Source organism: Takifugu flavidus, chromosome 2 (assembly GCF_003711565.1).
Source record: "Takifugu flavidus isolate HTHZ2018 chromosome 2, ASM371156v2, whole genome shotgun sequence".
Lineage (NCBI taxonomy): Eukaryota > Metazoa > Chordata > Actinopteri > Tetraodontiformes > Tetraodontidae > Takifugu > Takifugu flavidus.
In genome coordinates, this window is record NC_079521.1 from 9,631,437 (window position 1) to 9,652,830 (window position 21,394).

The 21,394-nt window shown below is 45.0% G+C and overlaps 3 protein-coding genes across 6 annotated transcripts; 2 read left to right on the forward strand and 1 right to left on the reverse strand.

Moving 5' to 3' along the window:
* The first annotated feature begins 1,062 nt into the window (after nt 1–1,062).
* Nucleotides 1,063–8,609, forward strand: arfgap2 (ADP-ribosylation factor GTPase activating protein 2). Of its 2 annotated transcripts, XM_057014579.1 has the most exons (16): nt 1,063–1,218; nt 2,588–2,706; nt 3,216–3,288; nt 3,369–3,500; nt 4,214–4,300; nt 4,502–4,607; nt 4,847–4,903; nt 5,394–5,446; nt 5,639–5,775; nt 5,861–5,992; nt 6,111–6,239; nt 6,315–6,467; nt 6,601–6,727; nt 6,802–6,889; nt 7,405–7,529; nt 7,611–8,609. In XM_057014579.1, the coding sequence occupies exons 1-16, from the start codon at nt 1,147–1,149 to the stop codon at nt 7,629–7,631; spliced, it is 1,611 nt and encodes a 536-aa protein (XP_056870559.1). In that variant the 5' UTR covers nt 1,063–1,146; the 3' UTR covers nt 7,632–8,609. The 2 variants fall into 2 exon arrangements, with proteins under 2 accessions (XP_056870559.1, XP_056870567.1); XM_057014587.1 differs by lacking the exon at nt 4,214–4,300.
* A 219-nt stretch (nt 8,610–8,828) lies between these two features.
* pex16 (peroxisomal biogenesis factor 16) lies at nt 8,829–12,861 on the reverse strand. The gene is made up of 11 exons (XM_057014612.1): nt 12,641–12,861; nt 12,428–12,463; nt 11,693–11,769; nt 11,489–11,622; nt 10,895–10,992; nt 10,601–10,681; nt 10,067–10,231; nt 9,882–9,954; nt 9,608–9,727; nt 9,466–9,530; nt 8,829–9,350 (listed from the first exon to the last, which is right to left on the reverse strand). The coding sequence occupies exons 1-11, from the start codon at nt 12,771–12,773 to the stop codon at nt 9,292–9,294; spliced, it is 1,041 nt and encodes a 346-aa protein (XP_056870592.1). The 5' UTR covers nt 12,774–12,861; the 3' UTR covers nt 8,829–9,291.
* Nucleotides 12,862–12,909: 48 nt separating this feature from the next.
* Nucleotides 12,910–20,707, forward strand: cars1 (cysteinyl-tRNA synthetase 1). Of its 3 annotated transcripts, XM_057014534.1 has the most exons (23): nt 12,946–13,086; nt 14,113–14,340; nt 15,061–15,152; nt 15,459–15,547; nt 15,657–15,753; nt 16,008–16,106; nt 16,804–16,953; nt 17,034–17,174; nt 17,245–17,333; nt 17,414–17,535; nt 17,845–17,957; nt 18,030–18,158; nt 18,247–18,376; nt 18,541–18,644; nt 18,715–18,812; nt 18,896–19,085; nt 19,271–19,339; nt 19,463–19,544; nt 19,608–19,688; nt 19,773–19,840; nt 20,054–20,113; nt 20,195–20,278; nt 20,357–20,548. In XM_057014534.1, exons 1-23 carry the CDS (start codon nt 13,065–13,067, stop codon nt 20,483–20,485), a joined length of 2,466 nt encoding a protein of 821 aa, XP_056870514.1. In that variant the 5' UTR covers nt 12,946–13,064; the 3' UTR covers nt 20,486–20,548. The 3 variants fall into 3 exon arrangements, with proteins under 3 accessions (XP_056870522.1, XP_056870514.1, XP_056870504.1); XM_057014542.1 differs by lacking the exon at nt 14,113–14,340 and having other exon boundaries at nt 12,910–13,086; XM_057014524.1 differs by lacking the exon at nt 12,946–13,086 and having other exon boundaries at nt 14,064–14,340; nt 20,357–20,707.
* The last annotated feature ends 687 nt before the right edge of the window (nt 20,708–21,394 follow it).

The following is a 21,394-nucleotide window of genomic DNA, read 5'->3' on the forward strand; positions in this document are numbered from 1 at the left end:
TGCTGCGTAAATATTGTGCAGGACAAGCAGATATCTGTTAGGTTGCGGGTAGCAGTCCATCATATCTCCTAAACCCAACCTCTGAACAGGTCAGCATGACCTCCTGGATGCTATCTCATCCGCTGGCACCTCTCGTCCTTGAGGGCGCTGGAACAGGCAGAGCTTGTCACAAGAAATCAAGATGTGTTGAACATGATTGTAAATTTGTCAGATTGTGCATTCCGAAGTGAACATAAAAACCGGTTGTTAGCATTTGGTGGACAGCATAAGGCGTCATCCCAAGTCTGGAGAGGTGCAGTGGACCGTGAGCATTCAGGTACCTTGGAGACTGGAGCGACTTGTGTTCCAGTTGACTGACCTTTTGGGGTGATTTACCACTAGGTTTTTGCTCGGTGCTTCTTTGTTTATTATTGACTCATTGGCTGCTGCCTCCTTTTTGATCTTCAAATGCTGGGCGACCTTTTGAAAAGAACAATCTTCTGGTACTTTTTTTGGACGCGAACACGCAGACAGGTGCCTTCTTAGCGGAAAGGTCTTTCTGCCTCCTCCCTGACATCGATGATCTGAAGAGGAGGCTGGAAAAATCCTGTCAACAACCCCTCAGTTGAGGAACTGGAGAAGCCTCTTGGATAAACGGTGAAAGATCTTGGAAAAATAAAGGAAGCCCACTTGAATTTTCTAAAGCTAATTGTTATGAAAAAGTAGCATATCAAAGTCCTGCTGACATTGGACATAAGTACATTGTGTCATTAAGGAAGCAAAAAAATAATTGCTTGGACAGGCTTGTCAGCAACAATTCTATGACCCTGAAAAGTTATAAAGTGGTAGATTATGGATGGATAGTAAGCTTTTAAATAAATACCTAAATAAACATTAAGTTCTAAAATACTGTAGAGTAATTTAAAGACAATATATAAAAGGAACTGTTAAGGTGGGGTGGACAGTTGAAACGGAATTTAACTACCGTATTGTTTATTAACGCAACCTTTTGTTTTTCTACTGTAATCCCAAAAATCCACGAGATAGGTTTTTTTTATTAAAAACTTGATAATTGCACGTAGTTGGCCAAATTTATTGAGCTATTAATTTTGCCACCGCCAAGCACCCGTACTGACGTCATCCGGTGGCAAGCGTCAGAGTGGCAAGATGGCTACGGACCCAAATAAGACCGAAATTCTCACAATTTTCAAGAGATTGAGATCGGTTCCCACCAACAAGGTAACGGAATAAGACTTCGCGGCCGTCCGCACGAAGATTTCACCGTTTAGCTTAATCTGTCGGTCCAGGAGCCGTTGGCAGCTCGGCTAGTTCTCTCTCTGTCAGCGCTTAGCTTGCTGGCTAGGCCCGGTTCTTCTGTGGGGGACGTTGACGCGAAGCTAACGGGCGCTAGCTCACCGGTACATCCGCGAAACATAAAGGCCACGTATACGATGAGTGGATGCTGGTAAAGCGAACCACACAGCTGCTTAACCTTTAACAGTTTAAATGGCGATGTGTTACTAAACCGTTTAGCGTAAATGAACTTCGTTAAAGGGATGTTGTGACCGTGATATTTAATGAGATTGAAATTTGTAACCATATGTCGCTAATGCTAACGGTTTAAAGTCTGGCTACGTGGCTGCTTCTCTTACCATATGTTGACTGATGTATCTATTCGTCTATTAAGATATATCCTCAGATATCATCATTCTTTTGTATAATGATACGTTTTATTCATGACGAGACTATTACTGGTTATTAAACGCGTTGAAAGCAACAGATAATATAATAAACATCGACATATGTTTTAAAAAAAAAGAAATTGGTCTGCTTAATTCTTTCCTGAAGATAATAAATTCATTTTGGTTTTTCGTGAATGTTTTTAATATTTTGACAAGTACATTAACTGCTGATTTTTCTGAAATGGACATGTCTTGGTTCTGTTATACAGGAAAAAGGCCTTATAAATTAATGACAGTGATAAAACTGCTGAGTCTTAGCATTAAATGTCATCTGTGCCAGAATCATGTCACATTATAGTCTATCTGACTACCTTTATGTCTGTGTCAGTAGTTTTGCTGATGTTGCTTAATGCCATTTTCCTCCTGTGAATTGAAAGTGTTTGTGCATGAATTAAGAACTCCCTCATGAGATTATGATTCAGATCAGTTCAGCCGGTGAAGGTTGGGCTCACTGACGGAACTCCAACCTGACCCTGTCAAGACGTGTGCACAAATACACAAAGGCCTTTAAAGCCTTTTTGAAAAGGCAAATTAAATTAATAGCAGCTGTTCCCCAGCACCTCTGCAGTAATAACACCAGGAAAAAGGTGCTCGGAGAGCGCAGAGCTCAGCCGAGAAGCTCATTTCTCGACATATTGTGACTTACGCCACTTTCTTTGAACTTTGGAAGGGCAAATTCCCTCCTGAAGCTGGAACGTCACCAAACTTTATTCATCTGCTCCTTGGACCATTATCAACATTTCCTAAAAAAATTCAGCTAGTTTGTGTCACATTACCTCCTTGCTGAGGGGAATACAATGACAATACTGAGGTGCAGATCTGCTTGATGTTTCTTCTCTAATGGGAATATTGCATTCTTCCAACAGGCATGCTTTGATTGTGCCGCCAAAAACCCAAGTTGGGCAAGTATCTCGTATGGTGTGTTCTTGTGCATTGACTGCTCTGGAATCCACCGCTCCTTGGGTGTGCACCTCAGCTTCATCAGGTTGGTTTTTTAGTGTTAGAACTGCAGCCACAGTTGCAGGTGGATGTTTTGTCTCTTTGAAGTTATGAGTGGTGTTTTAATAACCCTTTAATTAATGACCAGGTGTAGCTTTTCACACATACCAGAGCGTGCGTTGTGGTTTTCTGTTCCTGCATGCTTCTCAATAGTGAGGGTGTGTTTTTAATTGTTAATTTCCTGTTAATGAATGCAAAACTCTGAAGTGTTAAGGTGCATCACCTGGACAATTCATGCCAGGAGAACCATCAGAGAGAAATGACCAAGCTAATTTGACCCACACCCCTCAGCAGTAAACATACTGGCCTCTATGGAGTACAAGGGACTGAAGGAAGTCTGTTTAATAAAAACAAAAGATGATGAAATGTTAAAACTATTGTTAGTTTTATCATTGCATTTCAAGCCCTCTGGCTCATAATCAAATTGTGTGTTTTCTAATCACTGTCATGCTTCAGTGTCACTTGTAAGTATTGATTTTGAACTTTGTTCCCCAGATCTACAGAGTTGGACTCCAACTGGAACTGGTTTCAGCTCAGATGTATGCAGGTTGGCGGGAATGCCAACGCGGTGAGATGGACTCAGTTATAGTGGGTTGCTATTCCGCTTGTCTCAAGTTCTACATAGTTATTTTCTCTTTCTCTTTGAAGACGGCGTTCTTTCGCCAGCATGGCTGCTCGACAAATGACACCAATGCCAAGTACAACAGCCGCGCAGCCCAGATGTACAGGGAGAAGATCCGACAGCTAGCAGTGGCTGCTTTGTCTAAATATGGCACGGATGTGAGTATCAGCCTGCTGTGTTGTTGTGACCTCTGCTGAGCGCCTCTGTCCTGCGTGTTGATGGCGTGTTGCGTAATAGAAGGTTATCTTTTCTGAGTCTTTAAACTGTGGAGGTTCGTCCAGAGTCCGCAGGACAGATTGATAAACGCAGACAGCAGCGGTTTTATCAGCCAAGATTTAATTAGAAATTAGGAACAATTGGAGGAACTTTTCCACCATCTGACTGTGGGAGAGTTCAGTTCCAGGGTGGGAGCCGGAGCGCCGGAGTTTGATTTTCCCCAACAGAGAAGCTTTAGGAACAGAAACTGCATGATTGCACTGGTTGAAAATGGTTGAAATTGTAACATATTAAGGGTGGTCATGCTAACAGGAAGTTCATCCGTGTGGTCATAACTGTGAAGGGCTGCATTTCCTAACAAAGGAAGGAGGATTGTGCGGCTTTCTGGACTGTGTGTTTTGAATCCGTAGCTCTTGACCCTCACTCTAGTCCACATTTCCAACAAGTCCACGCCAGAAACACCTTTTGTTCAAAAGCGCTGTGTCGTTCTGATCCCGGGAGCTTCTGAGCTGAACGGTCCCGTTGACTGTTGCATCCTGCGTTTCTAAGACGATGACGATGGAAAAACACGAGGCTGCAGAGAAAAGTTTGGCCTTGTGATGACCATATCAGTATGTAAGGGAATTCACAGACGCCGCTTCTGTCTGTGCTGCAGTTGTGGATCGACTCGCCTGCAGGTGGCGCTCTTCCTGCTGCTGCGGGCGAGAAGAAAGAAACGGACTTCTTTGAAGAACTCACACAGGTTGTGGTGATTCTTTTAAACACTGTTTTAAACAGCATAAATGCAGCTGATTGTATGTTGTCAGTCTTTATAGATGTAAATACAGTGCAGAATGAGTTTGATAGGTGCAAAGTTTGGGTCATTTGAAATCTTCTTAACCTGATCATGCATGATTAGTATAAACTTGATTCATTTACGTTATTAACGCGTTCTCTTCTGCAGCCTGTGAGTGAGTGGAGCATGTCGCCGCCGTCTGAGCCCCAGCCGAATGGAGCCGTTGTCTCGCCTCAGCTGCAGGACGACGCAGCTAAAACCCAGAATGACAACCGTGAGTAGCTCCTGCGCGTGTGTGCATGTGCACAGGCGTGAAACAGAAAGCAACAGCCCGGGTCACCAAGTGCAGCACCAGCGTGAAGCGTGACTGGACTGTTGTTAGAGTCCTGGCATTTGGATAAACAACATTCTTAATCGGCTGATGCCACTTCTGATAAAACAGCAAATTAGTTTTCAGATGCTTTTCGGTCGTGGGTGACTGATTTTCTCTGTTGGGTGTTTTCTCCTCTCCAGAGCCAGAGGACGGCCCGAGCATTGATGGGCTAAGCACATCGCCCAGAGCTTCCATCGGTGAGTCCGTTTCCTCCAACTATCATCACACTGAATCTTCTTTAGAGCTTTAGGTTTGAGAGTAAAATTGTGCTTGAGGAGTCAACAAGGGTCCTTTTGTCGGAACAAGTACTGATGGATTCTGAGGTTTAAGGCGGAGAGGTGAATGCAGCAATCTGTGGTGACTGACAGGTTTGTCCTGTTGTGTAGAGACTGCCATGTGTTTGTGTCCACGAGAAGAACACACGCACACAGGTGATGAGTGTGACCGCACACAGGTGTGACCAGTTACTCTGTGCTTTCAGAGTAACCGGTTTTAAGCATGTTGCTCTTTAGAGGCCGCTGTGAAAACACTGTGTGACCTATTTACAAGGGTGTTGAGGGAGAGCTGTTGATCTGCTGTGCTCGCTGTTTTATTTTCAGTTTGTGGTTTCAGCTTGTGCATTAATTTGACTGATCAAGTCAGAAGGAAATCCGAGATTGATGCGACAGATTGTCCTCCCTGTTGCAGATGTGAAGCCCTCGATTATTGGGAAGAAGAAACCAATGCCTGCCAAGAAAGGGGTGAGTTGTATTTTATCGAATTATTAACAGGAATTAACTTGGAAGATCATCCTCATCCAGACCTCCTGGTTGGTTTAGAAGATGAGTTTCTAAAACCAGGACTTGATGGGCTGTCAAAATTAGACTTTTGTGAAAGAGCTCCTCATCACTCCTGATAAGAGTGCAGTAACCAATCAGCGTTTGACATTTCAGCTCGGAGCAAAGAAAGGTCTGGGTGCTCAGAAGGTGAGCAGCAAGAGCTTCTCTGAGGTGGAGAAACAGGCGCAAGTTGCCGAGAAACTGAGGGAGGAGCAGGTAGCTGAGGCCAAAAAACAAGCCGAGGAGTCTATGTAAGAACACAGTCTGGGCAAAGTCTGATGGAGGGAACAGAATAATGGCTGACGGCACCATTGCTCTGATCACATGACTTCACAGAGTGGCCTCCATGCGTCTGGCTTACAAAGAGCTGGAGATCGACAGGAAGCTGGAGGAGAAGAAGCTTCGTAACCTGGAGGGAAAGAAAAAGGAGCAGGCTGAGAGACTGGGAATGGGTTTAGGAACCAGGAGGTAAGACCGGTAGAGATTAATAAATAATGTAAAGAATCACAATTACGCACCCAAATACGTTTTTAGAGGCTTTAAAAGGTGACCATCGTCACGGTTTTGTTTGTGCTTCCTGCCCCAGTTCCGTGTCTCACTCCGTGATGTCCGAGATGCAGCTGATCGAGCAGGAAACCCCCATCGGGGCCAAGTCATCCTCTCGCTCAAAACTGGACATGTTTGACGAGCCGGGCTTCACCTCTGGACCCCCAAAGTGCGACACCGCCCACGCTTGAGATCACTTCAGCAGTTTTGAGATGGAAATGCTAATTACATGGTTACGTTTCAGGTACAAGGACAACCCGTTTACAGTGGGAGACAGTTTTGGATCCAGATGGGATAATGATGGCGGGAGCGCTTCCTTCACCTCCTCCTGGGCTCTGGAGAAGGAGGAGCCCAAAGAGGAAGTGACCATCTCTAGTATTCAGCCAATTGGAGAGAGGTATGCCTCATTCCTCAACACCTGCTCCCCTGTCCCACCAGAGCTTTAGCTGATGTTAAAGGCCATGCCCCCGATGAGCAGCCCTATCAGCCAGAACAATTAAAAAAAACCTCTTTGATCTGGTTAATTGCAGACTTCCCAGCAGGAGAAAAGCCGAAGTGAACGCTCCCGTCTCAGAGTCCAGCGAGGCCCGACAAAAGTTTGCAAACGCAAAGGCGATCTCTTCAGACATGTTCTTTGGCCGGGAGAGCAGCGCAGAGGTGAGACACACGAGCCTCACGCTGGAGGTTTAATATCCAGCCAGGTCTTGATGAGGGTTTGTCCTTTTTCCCAGTACGAGGCAAAGACCAAACTGGAGAGCCTGTCTGGAAACACCTCCATCAGCTCAGCTGACCTGTTCGGAGACGGCAGCGACCGTAAAGGTAAAACCAGGAAGTGCTGACAGATGTGGCTGTTTTCAGGGTTGGCAGGAGTAGACGACCCGACACACACACGGAGACACACACACTCGCCTCTGCTCGCTCAATTAATGGCAAATAACTGATAAAGGTTTGCATTTCTCAACCTTGCCAAATTCAGATGATTTAAAAACGCCTGAGTTTTTGTTGTTCATCAGCCAGAGAGGATGTTGCTAGGCAATGGAGCTCGTGGAGTTTCTGCTCCACGCCCTCAGCGGTTTTGTGCGCTGACTCAACAGCGCCTCTGGTGGCCACACATGCAAAATGCACGTGGCTTGTTGGTTTAGCACGCTTACGCGAGTAGTTACTTTAAGTATACAGAGGGTCTTTGTTCATTATGGGTAGATTAAACTGCCAATGATTTAAAAACAGTACTAAGAACTTCAGAACTTCTGTATATTTAACAGCTAATTAATTGTCTTAATAAAGTTTTTATTTATTCTCTGACTTGGGCTCTAAATCTCCTGCGATTCTGTCAGGGAGAGCTTCGGGCTTAGACAGCGTGCTGCCCTCTGGTCCCGATATTACACAGTTCAAGCAAGGCGTGAAGACCGTCGCAGGCAAGATGGCCGTCCTCGCTAATGGAGTCATGAATACGATCCAGGTGAGGATAGACGCCCGAAGAGCTACGTCAGGGTGAAGGTTGGGTTGGTTTGTCCTCACGCTTTCCTCCGTCTGCTCTCAGGATCGTTACGGCTCGTACTGATGCCTCCTGCTGCTGCGCTCCATCGGGATCATTCACTCACCCACTGCTGTGAGTCCAGCGGCCTCCAGAAGGATCACGCAAGAAAGAAAAGGGGCTTTTTGCTGGTCCTCAGAACATTTTTATTGGGATGAGACAGTATTTGTTCTCACCAGACATTTGAGTTTTATTTTCATAACGGAAACATCGACAGTTAACTTTTTATTAACCCAGAGTTGTGCTTTCACACCCTTTTTTTTTGGTTGTAGATTTCAGAATCTCACCAGAGTTAATTTTACTATATTTTATTCTATATGCATAAATCAAAGTATTTTTCTTGTTCATCAGGTATTCCATGCTCGAGTTTTTCTGTTTGTGATATTAAGAAAGGTGTAGAGTATATTTAGAGTTTCATTTGCCTTGTTTGTTCACAGCCAGGTTTTCTTTGACTTTTTGTGTTCAACATGACTTTTGATGATTTGTGAGCTCTGAACTGAGCTGTTTCTGTCTGAAAACGGCGAGTATTTCATGACTCCAGGTATTTATTCTCTTCCAAGTCGGACTGACACACAAACGGGAAACTCAAACGTTTAGAAGCTGAATCCGGACAGGTCTGACATTCCAGCTCATAGTAATAATGTGATGATGAAACATCGGCTGATGAGCACGGCACAACCGCTGTGTCGCTGTTTGATGCCCTTTCTCCTCCGGCGTGAGGGGGTCTGTTTTCCCTGTCCTAAATATTTCAACCCCCGGGAGGTCACAGGGAGAAACCTCCGTTCGTGTGGGGGAGACTCGCGTCAAACCTGCAGCAGCTTCACGTTCCCTTCAGAATGGACCTCCAACCAGGACCGCTGACTCGGTTCACTCCCCCCAGTACGGTGATGCCTGTGTACGTCCTCACCTGTGATAAAAGCCTCTGGCCTGAAATAGTGGAAGTAATTTATTTGTAGGTGACAAAAAGAAACTTATTGCGTATGAAAATAAAGAATGCAAACCTGAGCTGTGTTTCTGATCCACTCTTATTATATAAAGACTCAAATCCTGCAAAATGCCTTCAGAACATCTATGACGCCGAAACCAAAGCGGCACGTTTATTAAAGTTTTATACTCGTGATCCAAACAACGTTCTTGATACGAGCTAATATAAAACTGTTTTACTCGACACATTAAAAAAAACCATAAACCACATGTCAGATCTTCATGAGTAAAATATTTCAGTTGAAAATCTTCAGTGATTGTTTATTGGAATCCTATCAGAACAAATCAAATGAGGACTGGAAATAAAATAAGATGAAAATGGGTTCACAGACTGCCAAATTGGTAATGTTGGAGGATGTCGGGTCCTTGGGTCTCTGGCTAGCCAGGAACATGCACGTGACTGATGTGCTGGGGGCCGTTCTGTAGGGCTTGATAACGTTTGGGCGCCCACGCAATGACGTCCTCCTCCACGTGATATCAACCGTCACAAAGATGCTGTCGGAGGGTCCTGGCTGATTCGGAGGAAGAAATTATATCGACTAGATACTCTGACATTTATACAACGTTGGGCTGGAAAAAATAAGATAAAAAGAGAGAAACTGATTCTTGAAAATTATATCATAACTGAAGCTGCGTCAGCAGCGGGAAATAGATTTTTTTCGGGGGGGGGGGGGCTGTGCAGCTTCACATCACTGACGCTGGTTTAACCCCAGTTGTAGAAGTAGGTCTTCTGCCAGGTGGGAAGGTAGTCGATCAGAGGGCCTGAAGAGAAACGATCGTTATTTAAACGCCTCGTAACAAACTTCATTAGTTTAGATGTGACAATTAATCAAAACCAGTCTGGAAGTTGAACTGCTTGGATAGGGACCGAACTTACGAGCTATGAGGCCGATTCCTGGAATATGATCCGCCAGCAGCCTGAGCAGGAAGAGAATCTTCCCCCTGCAGATGCAAGCAGGTGTGATAGTTGTCCGAACTGTCGAACGTGCGGCCCAGCGGGCCCCTCCCGAGGAACTTACTGCGAGAACTTGTCGTAGAACGGTGAGCGGAGCAGGTAGTACAGCAGCAGGAAGGTTCTCCTCCTCATCTCGGCCCTCTCATAACGATTCTGAAATTTAGTTTCGCTGAGAAGAGCAAAACTGCCAACAGAGAAGAGAAAAAGGGTGAGACGTGAGCATCGGCTGCACTTCTGTTCGTGACCGAGGGGACTGGGTGGGGGGAGACCTCAGGCGGAGTTGCTCCTGCACAAAAGGATGCATTCACTGACCCTGGGGAGAGGGGCAGCCTCTTTACCTGGTGAGTTCAAGGACTCCTGACATGAGCCACGGCTTCCATGACTGTTTTCCACAGAGTCCCAGACAGAGCACTGCCGGCCGGACAGCAGCTTTAAGGAAAATCCCATTTTAAATGAAATACAATAGAGGCGAAGCACAATTTAATAAGTGACAGGAGAGGAGCCATCGCCAAGGGAAGGATACGGTGCACGAGCGGCCGTCCGATGTACACGGACTCGGCAATGGTCTCCTGCAGGTTCAGAGGAGTCGGTTTGCTGAGAAGTTTCTCCCTGTTTGAGCTGCTCCTGCTCCTCTTCGTCCGCTGACCGGGTGCTCCCCACTGCCGGGCCTGAGAAGACGCACCTGCAGCTGGAAGATGAATCGGGTTTTCACTTTACACATGTTCTAATGCAGGAGCTGCATTACAGGGAGCACACGCACACACGCACACACACCCGTAGGACAGCAGAGTGAAATCTGCGGCTTCCTGAGAAGGTTGTTTGTTTCAGATGGTCTCAGTCACCTGAGATCCCAGTAACTGGACTGAAGGCTGTAATTTGCAGGCTTTTGAGGGATTTACAGCAAGAGCAACATGAAACCAGCCCTTTTGATCCAAAAGCCCTAAATGGTGCCGGGTCTCTACAGTGTTAAAACACACACACCTGTGGATCCGGCTGTAATTTAACACCAGGAGAGAAAACCCGATATATTTAAGACGATATATTTGAGTTTTCTTACAGCGGTTTATGGGTCTGATGACCCGTCCTGACCTCTGGCCAACAAAGCAAGGGCTGTCTGCCTCCTCATTGTGTTCATCTTCTGAGGAGACGAAAACACACACAGATGTATTAAAAAGCTGAGACTTTAATGGTTTCCATGACGATGTCAGAGCTTTCTGGGGAGATCCAAACATCTGAGATAGGACTTGAAAAACATACACTGAAACCTATAAGTCTGCAAATGTGGAATCACTGACAATATGCTGCATTTATTGTCACCGTTCTCAGGGTTTAAAGCACAGAAACGTCTGACCTTCGGTGAATTCTGCGCTTCTGTCCAGGGGGATTATGGGAGGTGAGGTCTGGATGCCAGATTTGTACCACAAAAGAAGAATCAAACGAAGTACTGCCCTGAAGACACAAGTAGAAAGAAGATTAAACTGTTTTCCCACTTTAAACACTGATGTTCAGACCCTAAACACAAAATGTTTTGTCAGTTTACTGATGCTGATTTGAAGACTTATGGACTTTATACAGAGTAAATATAGAAATATTGAAGAAGCAGCCCTGATGGTCAAATGGCTTAAATAGGGAACATTTTCACTTGCACCATATTTAAGATCTGCAAATGTTTGTATGGTAAATTAGTTTAGTTAATACAGCTTTAAAATAAACCCTAAAACTCTAACACAAATATTTGTTCTTCTCCAAAAGCCATTACATATGTACCCATGGGTGTGGCAATGGTTACATGTGCAATTTAATCTAATATTATTTAATAATTTCATGGAAATGTTTGGACCTTGGGCCTTGATAAGACTGCTAAAATACCTCACTGACAGTAAGATCGAGTGAACATTTCCTTCTGAAATCTGAAAAACCAAGCAAGAAATGATAGTTAGCATACTTAAAAATCTGAATGAGTGCGATCACCAGCCAGCGGCCGACTTCACCCCACAGCTTACAGGTGCTTATTTCCACAAAAACCTCCACGTACTCCAGCACAGAAAGCCAGGTCAGAAGCCTCTGCTGGGAGACGGACTGAACAGGGCAGCAGGGATTACGCTTTCATCATCGATTATGAACATCAATGACGCTGTTGGTCGCTCACCATGGACGCGATCCATCTCAGGTCTTTGCGTAGAATACTGTCGTTGAGCAGAACCAGGAGATTGGAGGCAGAATACACTGAAAAATAATTTGAACGGTGAAACTTTAGCCTGACCTGAAGGTTAATGTGAAGTGGGACTATGTGTGTTATGATTAACAACATCAGCACTATAAAGACCGCATTCATGCTTCAGAACCATCGACTGACTGGTTAATATTGGCATTAAAACATGGCTGAATCTATTGATATTCATTCTATTCATTAATATTTTATATCTTTTCATCAAAAGTCAAATGGCTCCTCTTCCTCTTTATAGTTAAGTGACGTTTCAAGTTAAAAAAAAATCTTTATAGAATATATATATATATAACGTTCTAATCTTATTTGTATTTTCTTTATTCTATTTCTATACTTTGTAAATACAAAACCTAGACTACAGTAATATTAATCCACGTTAGGCTGCTTCTACAATTCAATTTCCCTACGGGGATGAATAAAGTACATCTTGAATCTTGAATGACAGCGCCCTCTAGCGGACAAACCATTTGACAGTTACGCTGTCACTTTTTTAGACTTAGTTCCCCCTCAAAAAGATGAAACCTCTCTAATGCTCTCTTCTCAAAACGTTCCAGAACAAAAGCTGACGTGTCCCGATCTGCTGGGATACTGAAGTATCCTATAATAGTCGCTTTAAAAACTACAGTAGGCACAAACAGATAATGGACTTTTACTTACCCAGTTCAGAGATTTCATGTGAATCCGTGAATCTCCCTGCAAAGTAAAGATCAATAAATCAATAAAAAACACAAAGTTAGTTCTGTGCTGCAAAAGATGTTGGCTAGTAATAGTAAGAAATGAACCCGACCGCTAAAGAAATAACCCAGGTGAAAGCCGAAAGGAAATAACTCGACATTGTAGAGTTGTCATTCAACGTGTGCTGCCACGCACCTGCGATCAGGTAGGACAGCGTCCGCACGGTGCTCTCCAGTTGTGCCGTCGCAGCTGGATTCCTCCTCACGAACTCAGTATAGCGTTCATAGTAACGGCTCAATTTATCAATATACTCCTTAATGTGCGACATTTCCTTTATTATACTCCACAAACGTAAAGGTTAAAATGTCATTTACCGCTGTGCTCATTAAATTCCTGGCGGACTGGAGAGTTTTCACATTTTTAGACTGGATTATTCAGAACATGCTCCTCTTCAAAACACAGCCAAACTTCCGCGCAGAGGGTCCGACACTTATTTACGTCCCGGGCTGCGCTTACACGGAAATGTTAGTTCTAGTTCCTACTGTCGGCGTTCCTTCTTCCGGGCTTCGCTTTGTACACGTTATTGTTGCATCAGCAGCAGAGCAGCAGCACCGTGACCATGTCGACCTCAGCAGAGCCAGGTATACTCTTTAATGCTCATTTAATACCACGATAAAGCACCAGGTCAATTCACGCTATGAATCGGCCATTGCAATTTGAGCTTCTTTGGCAACCTGTCACAGCTACAGAGCTAGCATTAGCCTCGTTAGCTTCGTTCCCAGCAGCTGATTTAACTAACAGGATGATCTTTTTAAAAAAAAAATTTAAAAAAATCGGAGTGTTTAAATTTACAGTTTGTAGATAACGCAGTATCTAAAACAAATAATGGATGTTCTGGAAAAACGCACGGCATTCATGCAGCTAAGATTAATAATCTGCTGAGGTGTTCAGGTTTCAGATGGCGTTTGGATTTACCTGTGGAAAGAATGACACTTAAATACAGAAATTTACACTATTCCATTTAATATTGCACCCTGCCTCTGCCGTGTACATTATATTATATAAGATGTTTGTGGATAAAAATGCCATTTTAAAGCTGTCGTTTTGACATATGCACGTAAATGCATCTCTATACCATTATGTTTTGCTGTTTCGTTTTCTGGATTCGTGATCATCACGACCTTTGTCCCAATTCTCCATCTTGAATTTACATGCCTGGCTGAAGTTTCATTTTCAGTATTACTATTCAGTTTTATTAATTGCATTGTGCAGTCATGAGGGAAATGAACCTCTGTTTGACTTGAGCTGAAACATCATCGTTCCTGTCTGTCACCCTTACCTGATTGCAAAACCTTTCCTTTTTACCAGCTCCTTCATTATTTTATCCTCATTTGGTTTGTTGTTAGTCGGTCTTTGTTGACGGTTGATATTGATCCTGTTGGACAGTGGCGTTCTTCTCCTTATCAAAAATCACCCCCAATATTGTTTTTAGAATATCTTCATGATTACATTTCCCACAGTGTTGACAATCTTGTATCCTATCATCAGCAGGAAGCCAGTTTAGTTTTAACATTATTGAATTTCATTTTTTCGTTCCAAGCATCTGTTGCAGTCATTTGACTGTTGCCAGGTAATGGTGTCCGACCATTTGCCCTCTTTTTCTGCAGCCTTTGAGTTTGGCTTCTTGCTGCAGATAAACGAGGAGGCGGCGCTGGGGGCTGCGCTGAACGACTACCTCGCCTCACGCAGCTACCTGGCTGGTTTCAGTCCCTCCCAGGCTGACCAGAAAGCCTTTGCGCTGCTCCGCCGGCCCCCAGACTCACGGCTGGTTCATGCTCTGCGCTGGTACCGACACGTTGCAGCTTTGCAGCTGGACACCAACCCTGAGAGCAGCCGTGAGTAGACGGATGACGGCATGAAGCCGTCACCAAGGTGCCAGAGAGAGCAGATCAGATCTGACCTGCAGCTCAACCAGAAAGGACATATGAGCTTGCATGAATGTGATCATAATCACCCCCCTCATGCATGAATGTGATCATAATCACCCCCCTCATGCATGAATGTGATCATAATCACCCCCCTCATGCATGAATGTGATCATAATCACCCCGCCCCCCCCCAGGATGCCTGAGGACGCCACATTTTTTCATTGTTTCAGCAAACAGACGGTTTGTCTCAGCCAGAATTTATTGATATCATCTCACCAGAACCAGAATGGTGCATCGAGCGTCACAGCATTACTCGGTTTTGTGCACATAGAGGTGGCACTGATGTCAAAGGTCAATCAAAGGTCGCGCCCTCACCCCTCAGTAAATGGGCTGGAATTCCCATCTTGTCATGTGCGGCGTGGTGTCTTACAGCAGCTGAATCGAATTTGGTGGTGGTGAGTTAGAAAGGTGATGTTTTAAGTGAAGCTTTAGGGCTGTGGCAGTTTGTGGGTCATGAGTCAATGTTTCAGGCGTGACCCGAGGCTACAATACAGCAGAATACTTTCCTGCCAATCCTTTTTCTGCATTTTAAATACTTTATCAACTAGAAGTCATTTAATTTTTTTGTCCAACACAACACTGATGATGCTACATGCATGTTAAGGAAATGTTTCTGGAACCTTTCAGCTAAAGGGAAGCGGGTTCAGCCCCCATGGTCTCCTCCAGCAGGAACCGACATTCCTCGGCTTCATCTCTACAACAGCCTTACAAGAGCAAAGGTGGGTTACAAACATCAGTCGTCCACTTTCATTCATCCCAAGGCTTCGTTTCCCACATCAGGAGCTGAGTTCCTCCCTGTTGCTTGAGTAAGGTTTGTGTTTTTGTTGTTGATGCTGAAGCTCCGATGTTGCACAGACTGGCCTGTCTGCTTCAATCCTCCACCTCTGCCCCCCCTAGTGGCCGTCGGCAGCACAGCTCACAGATGTCGCTGGTTGTTTTTGTACGATGTGGAAAGGAAGACGCTGCAGCCGCTGTCATACGTGTGCACGTAGATGTTCTCTGATCTGTTCTTTCTCTGGGTTCAGGAGCTGTTTGTTCCTCAGCAAGGGAATAAAGTAACGTGGTACAGCTGCGGGCCGACAGTGTACGACGCCTCACACATGGGACACGCCAGGTACAAAAGGGAAAAGTGCTCCCACACACACACACACACACACACGCACACACACGCACACACACACACACAAGCCTGCAGCGTCTCTGACTCTTGATCTTCCACACAGGTCATACATCTCGTTTGATATCCTACGACGAATCCTGAGGGACTATTTCAAGTATGATGTTCTCTACTGCATGAACATCACAGACATTGATGACAAAGTGAGTGTTTTTCTATCTTTTTCTTTTAGTTTTGAAAGTATCTTAAAGAAAGTTGTTTCTTTCTGGCAGGAAATAATAAATCTGACCGTGTTAAAAAACAAAATTTTCTAAAATGGGTAGAGGGAAAACAGTGGCATTACCCCGTTTACAAAGTGTGACAAAATTTATTCTTCCAGGTTTGTCGACTTTGCCTCGGAACGCTGTGATTAAATGTTCCTGGGAGTGTCTGAATGTTCTGTTCTTGTGTTGGTCAGATCATTAAAAGGGCTCGACAGAACTTCCTGCTGGATCAGTACAAGGAGAAACAACCACAATCTGCTCAGATTCTGCAGGACGTCCTGAGTGCCAGAGAGGTGAGAGGCGTTTGAGTCCGCAACCAAATCCAAATGTTTCCCAAAAAGTGTACCACCTGTGGAGTATCAGGTGAAAATGGCTTTAATCCTCATCGATGTCCTGCAGTATTGATTGGAAATGCACCATTACTGGGATTTCTGTGGCGGGCGGAGTCTCTGCTGGTTAATATTGTGGTGGGCGGAGTCTCTGCTGGTTAATATTGTGGTGGGCGGGGTCACTGCTGGTTAATATTGTGGTGGGCGTGGTCACTGCTGGTTAATATTGTGGTGGGCGGGGTCTCTGCTGGTTAATATTGTGGTGGGCGGGTCACTGCTGGTTAATATTATGGTGGGCGGGGCCACTGCTGGTTATATTGTGGTGGGCGTGGCCACTGCTGGTTAATATTATGGTGGGCGGGGTCACTGCTGGTTAATATTGTGGTAGGCGGGGTCACTGCTGGTTAATATTGTGGTGGGCGTGGTCACTGCTGGTTAATATTGTGGTGGGCGGGGTCACTGCTGGTTAATATTGTGGTGGGCGTGGTCACTGCTGGTTAATATTGTGTGGGGGGGGGTCACTGCTGGTGAATATTGTGGTGGGCGTTTTCTGCTGTACGACGGTTGGGCGTTTTTTGCTGTCATTGTGTCCTTTTTAGCTAACTGCCAATTGGTTCCGTGTGTTTGGGTTTCCTGTTAAAGCTCCTCTTGTTGTCCGCAGCCCTTTAAGGCCCACTTGGCTGCAACAGCAGATCCAGATAAGAAGCAGATGTTGGAGCGGCTCGATGCTGCTGTTAGCGTTGCTCTGCAGCCGGTGCAGACAGCGATGGAGGGAAACGCAGCAGATGAGGTGGTCCAACCTTTAGCCCAGGTGAGTCCGAGCAACCCAGGTGTTCCAATTAGAGATGAAAGGTCAGTCATTTTTAGTAACCGCTGCTTCTTTGCTCTCAGGTGCTGTTGGAGAACTCCAAAGACCTGCTGGCTGATTGGTTAGACAAACAGTTTGGAAGTCAGGTCACGGAGAATTCCATCTTCTTTAATCTGCCCAAATTCTGGGAGGAGGAGTACCACAAAGACATGGAGGCCTTGAACGTAAGTGAAAATGGCGCCGATGGGCAGATTGATTTTCTCTTTAATTACTGATGCTCTGCTTGGAATTCAGGTTCAACCTCCAGATGTTCTGACTCGGGTCAGCGAGTACGTTCCAGAGATCGTGGAGTTTGTGAGCAAGGTCATCTCTAATGGTTACGGGTGAGGAGGGTTTAAAGTGAAGGCCAGGCTCACGCTGCCTAAACAGACCACGTCAATAATTCAGTTCTCTGATGTTACAGATATGAATCAAACGGTTCCGTGTACTTTGACACCTCAAAGTTCGACGCCAGTACACAGCACTCATATGCCAAATTGGTCCCTGAAGCAGTCGGAGATCAAAAAGCTTTACAAGAAGGAGAAGGTATGCTTTTCGAACATTGACTGGAGTTCAAGCTCCATCTGACGGAGCAACAGTCACAAAGTTTTTAGATGGAACAGCCAGTTTAAGCAAATTAAACTGGCTGTTGCAGTAATAAATGCAACAGCGGATGTAACCACCAGAGGGCATCCTTTACATGACACATATGCAAATGGTTGTATCACACGACTTGAATATGAATATTAGTTTTTGTCAGATTTTAAAAGGAGGATGCTTATATTATATTTCTACTTGGGGTCACCAAAGTAATGAGTCGTTTCACCACATGAATGCGTACATTTTTGTCTGTAGGTGATCTGAGCATCTCTGCTGACAGATTAAGTGAGAAGAAGTCACCCAATGATTTCGCCTTGTGGAAAGCGTCCAAACCCGGCGAACCTTCATGGGACTCTCCGTGGGGGAAGGTGAGGTTTCACTTTACTGCAGGGTAGCCGGGAGGTTATTTATCCCTTTACTTCCTGTGAACGCGGCTTCAGGGGCGGCCGGGCTGGCACATCGAATGTTCCGCCATGGCCGGCACCATCTTGGGCGAGTCCATGGACATCCACGGTGGGGGGTTTGATCTGCGATTCCCCCATCACGACAACGAGTTGGCTCAGTCTGAGGTACCCCTGGCAGCAGTTTGACCAGTTGTGGACAAGCTGATTCAACAGAGGAGTTTTAGACTTGAGCTCAGGTTTCTGATCCTTGCAGGCGTTCTTCGAGAACGACCACTGGGTCAGATACTTCCTGCACACGGGACACCTGACGATCGCCGGCTGCAAAATGTCCAAGTCTCTGAAGAATTTCATCACCATTAAGGACGCTTTGGCAAAGAACACAGGTGAACCCCATTTTGCCTCCCTCTGTAGAGGAAAACCTGAAAGTTCTATACGGACAGGAAATGATAGCAGCAGTAAACCTGTCAGTGATCTATCCAAACTAGCTGGTTCTGGTTCTTGTTCAGCCAAAATGGTTCCTGTAGTTTGGAATTGTCCTTTTTCCCAGCTCGACAGCTCCGTTTGGCTTTCCTGATGCATTCCTGGAAAGACACCCTGGATTATTCCTCCAACACGATGGAGTCCGCCGTCCAGTACGAGAAGTTCATGAATGTAGGTGGCCGCCCTCAGGTTGGTCCAGATGTGGTCTGCTTAATATTCATGGGCTTGTGATGATGCACAGGAGTTCTTCCTGAATGTCAAAGACATCCTGCGCGCTCCCACTGACATCACCGGGCGGTTTGAGAAGTGGGAGGCGGCAGAGGTGGAGCTCAACGACAGGTAGACAAACCCTCCTGTAACAGTGCCCCCACAGGATCGACACATCTTTGAACTTCTCTGCTTAAAGTGGGAATGTCGTCCAGTTTCTACAACAGGAAGTCTGCTGTCCACGAGGCTCTCTGCGACAACGTGGACACGCGCACCGCGATGGAGGAGATGAGACTCCTGGTCGGTCAGAGCAACAGCTACATCGCCAGCAGGAAGAACGCCAAGCTGAGACCCAACCGCATGCTGATGGAGAGCATTGCCTGCTACCTGACCAGCATGCTGAAGGTGAGCGCTGCTCCGTCTTCTGTGGTCAAAGGTCAGAAACGTCTCATCAAAGAGGACGGACACATTTGTGGAAAGTAGTTTTGAGATTTTGTTGTTGTGGAATTGGAGAAAATTTTCCCTCTGAGCCGCTGAGCCTTCTGGGTAATTGTGTTCTCAGATGGTTCTTTCTGTTTCTGTGGTTTTAGATCTTCGGTGCTGTGGAAGAGTCGGCCTCCATCGGTTTCCCAGTAGGGGGACAAAATGCCAACATTGATGTGAGTCTCATCTGCTCTTCACTTCCTGTCTGTGATTCAATATCAAAGCTAATTCGCTGGACCAGATGTGAGCTGTATCGTCTGCTGGTGTTTGACCCTAAATGAAAATGTTGCCGTTGTCAGCTGGAGAGCACCGTCATGCCGTATCTCAGCGTGCTGTCGGACTTCAGAGCAGACGTCCGGAAAATTGCCCGAGAGCAGAAAGGTGAGGAAATCGGATCTTTTTAGCCGTGAGGTGGAAGGTTTCTTCAACGTTAACTTCTTTTAGTGACGGCGCTGCTGCAGCTGTGTGATGTCGTCAGAGACGACACGTTGCCTGAGCTGGGAGTCCGACTGGAAGATCATGAAGGTGACAGAAGTGAAGTTCTCTGTTGTAAAATTCCAGGATTTTAAGATGAGATTGTTTGGTCCAACTTGGTGGATTGTGTTCCAGGTCTGCCGACTGTGGTGAAACTGGTGGACAGAGAAACATTAATGAAGGAGCGAGAGGAGAAGAAGAAGGTGAGGAGACAATCTGAAGGAGAGAATCTGAAGCTGCTTCAGAAAAACGTAGTAGGGAGAAGTACCTTGAAGAGCTGGTACTTGCATCCCTTCAGTAGTATTCCCAAGTTAATTTTTATCGTATTTGTTCTCATTAACAGAGTAATTGTGATGATGACTGGACTTTCATTGATCTCAGGTTCTTGATCAAGTTCTCCTGGTTTTTATTCTTAGATGGAAGAAGAGAAAAGACTGAAGAAAGAAGAAGCTGCTAGAAGGAAACAAGAACAGGAGGTTCCCTTCCGCTCCCTTCAGATGCTTCAGTTTTCCTTCATTTTCCAATATTCCGATGTTCATTTCCATTTCCTGTTTCAGATGGCCAAACTGGCCAAGATGAAGATCTCACCATGTGAAATGTTCCTCACAGAAACTGACAAGTATTCCAAATTTGATGAAATGGTAAACATTTTAGGCCCCGAACGGTACAAAACAAATGTGCAATAAGCAGATTTTCAGTGCCAAACTTTGCACTTTCAGGGTTTCCCCACTCATGACGCTGAAGGCAAAGAGCTGAGTAAAGGACAAGCGAAGAAGCTCCGGAAGCTGTATGAAGCCCAGGAGAAGCTGCACAACGAATATCTCCAGAGGCACCAAAACGGAAAATGATTTATTTCTGAGACGACTCAGCCATCCACCCTCAACCAATAAACCCTGCAGATTTAAAGCCGAGTCATTTGTCCTGGGAATCCTGTGTTTGGAGGGGAATGATGGTTAAAATGTTCCGTTTTCATTCATAGATTCAGATTTTCCTCAAGTCAGAACACAAAAGGCAGCAGGTCACATTCAAACATGGATGTTGTGATTTTAATAAAATGATGTTGTAATTTATGACCAGAATTCTGATTTCAGCTTTGTGAAAGAGCTGCAGGATTTGTTTCTGTCATGTTGAAAACCTTGAGATTATGGATTCAAAATATTACTTTTTGCTTCAGAAATCCATCTACGCATCTGGTTTTCATTTGGTTTCAAGTGTTTTCTTGACACAACACAAACCTACAGATGACTGGGCTGCCAAAATGTCCCCAACCTGAGGGTGGATATTATTTTATCCACCCATTCATAAATCAGTGGTTAACCTAACCTGAATTTTGTCAAGATTGCTACTGAGCCTGATGAACACTTTCTGCACAGGCTTGAGTGATGGGAAGAGAGTCACTCTTTGTCAGACACATGAGTGATGTGATTAGAAGGCCCCCGGAGCCGTGTGGATGCTTAAGTAGAAGCGAGTTACGGTTTCAGAGATTAAGGTGGTTACACATATTTAAAAATGGATAAAAGATGAAAAAAGGGCAGATGCCATACTGAGGAAACTTGATAAAGATGCCAGGGATGAGTATTTGGTCACTAGTAACATTGATTCATGTCAATAATAATAATAACAACAATAAGAATAATAATAACAACAACAATAATAATAATAATAATAAACCCAGGATGTTATTTTTAATTCCAACGCTTATTGCCCAGATATATATTGGCCAATCAGAAGCCTTGTTGCTCCAGTGGTATCCAATC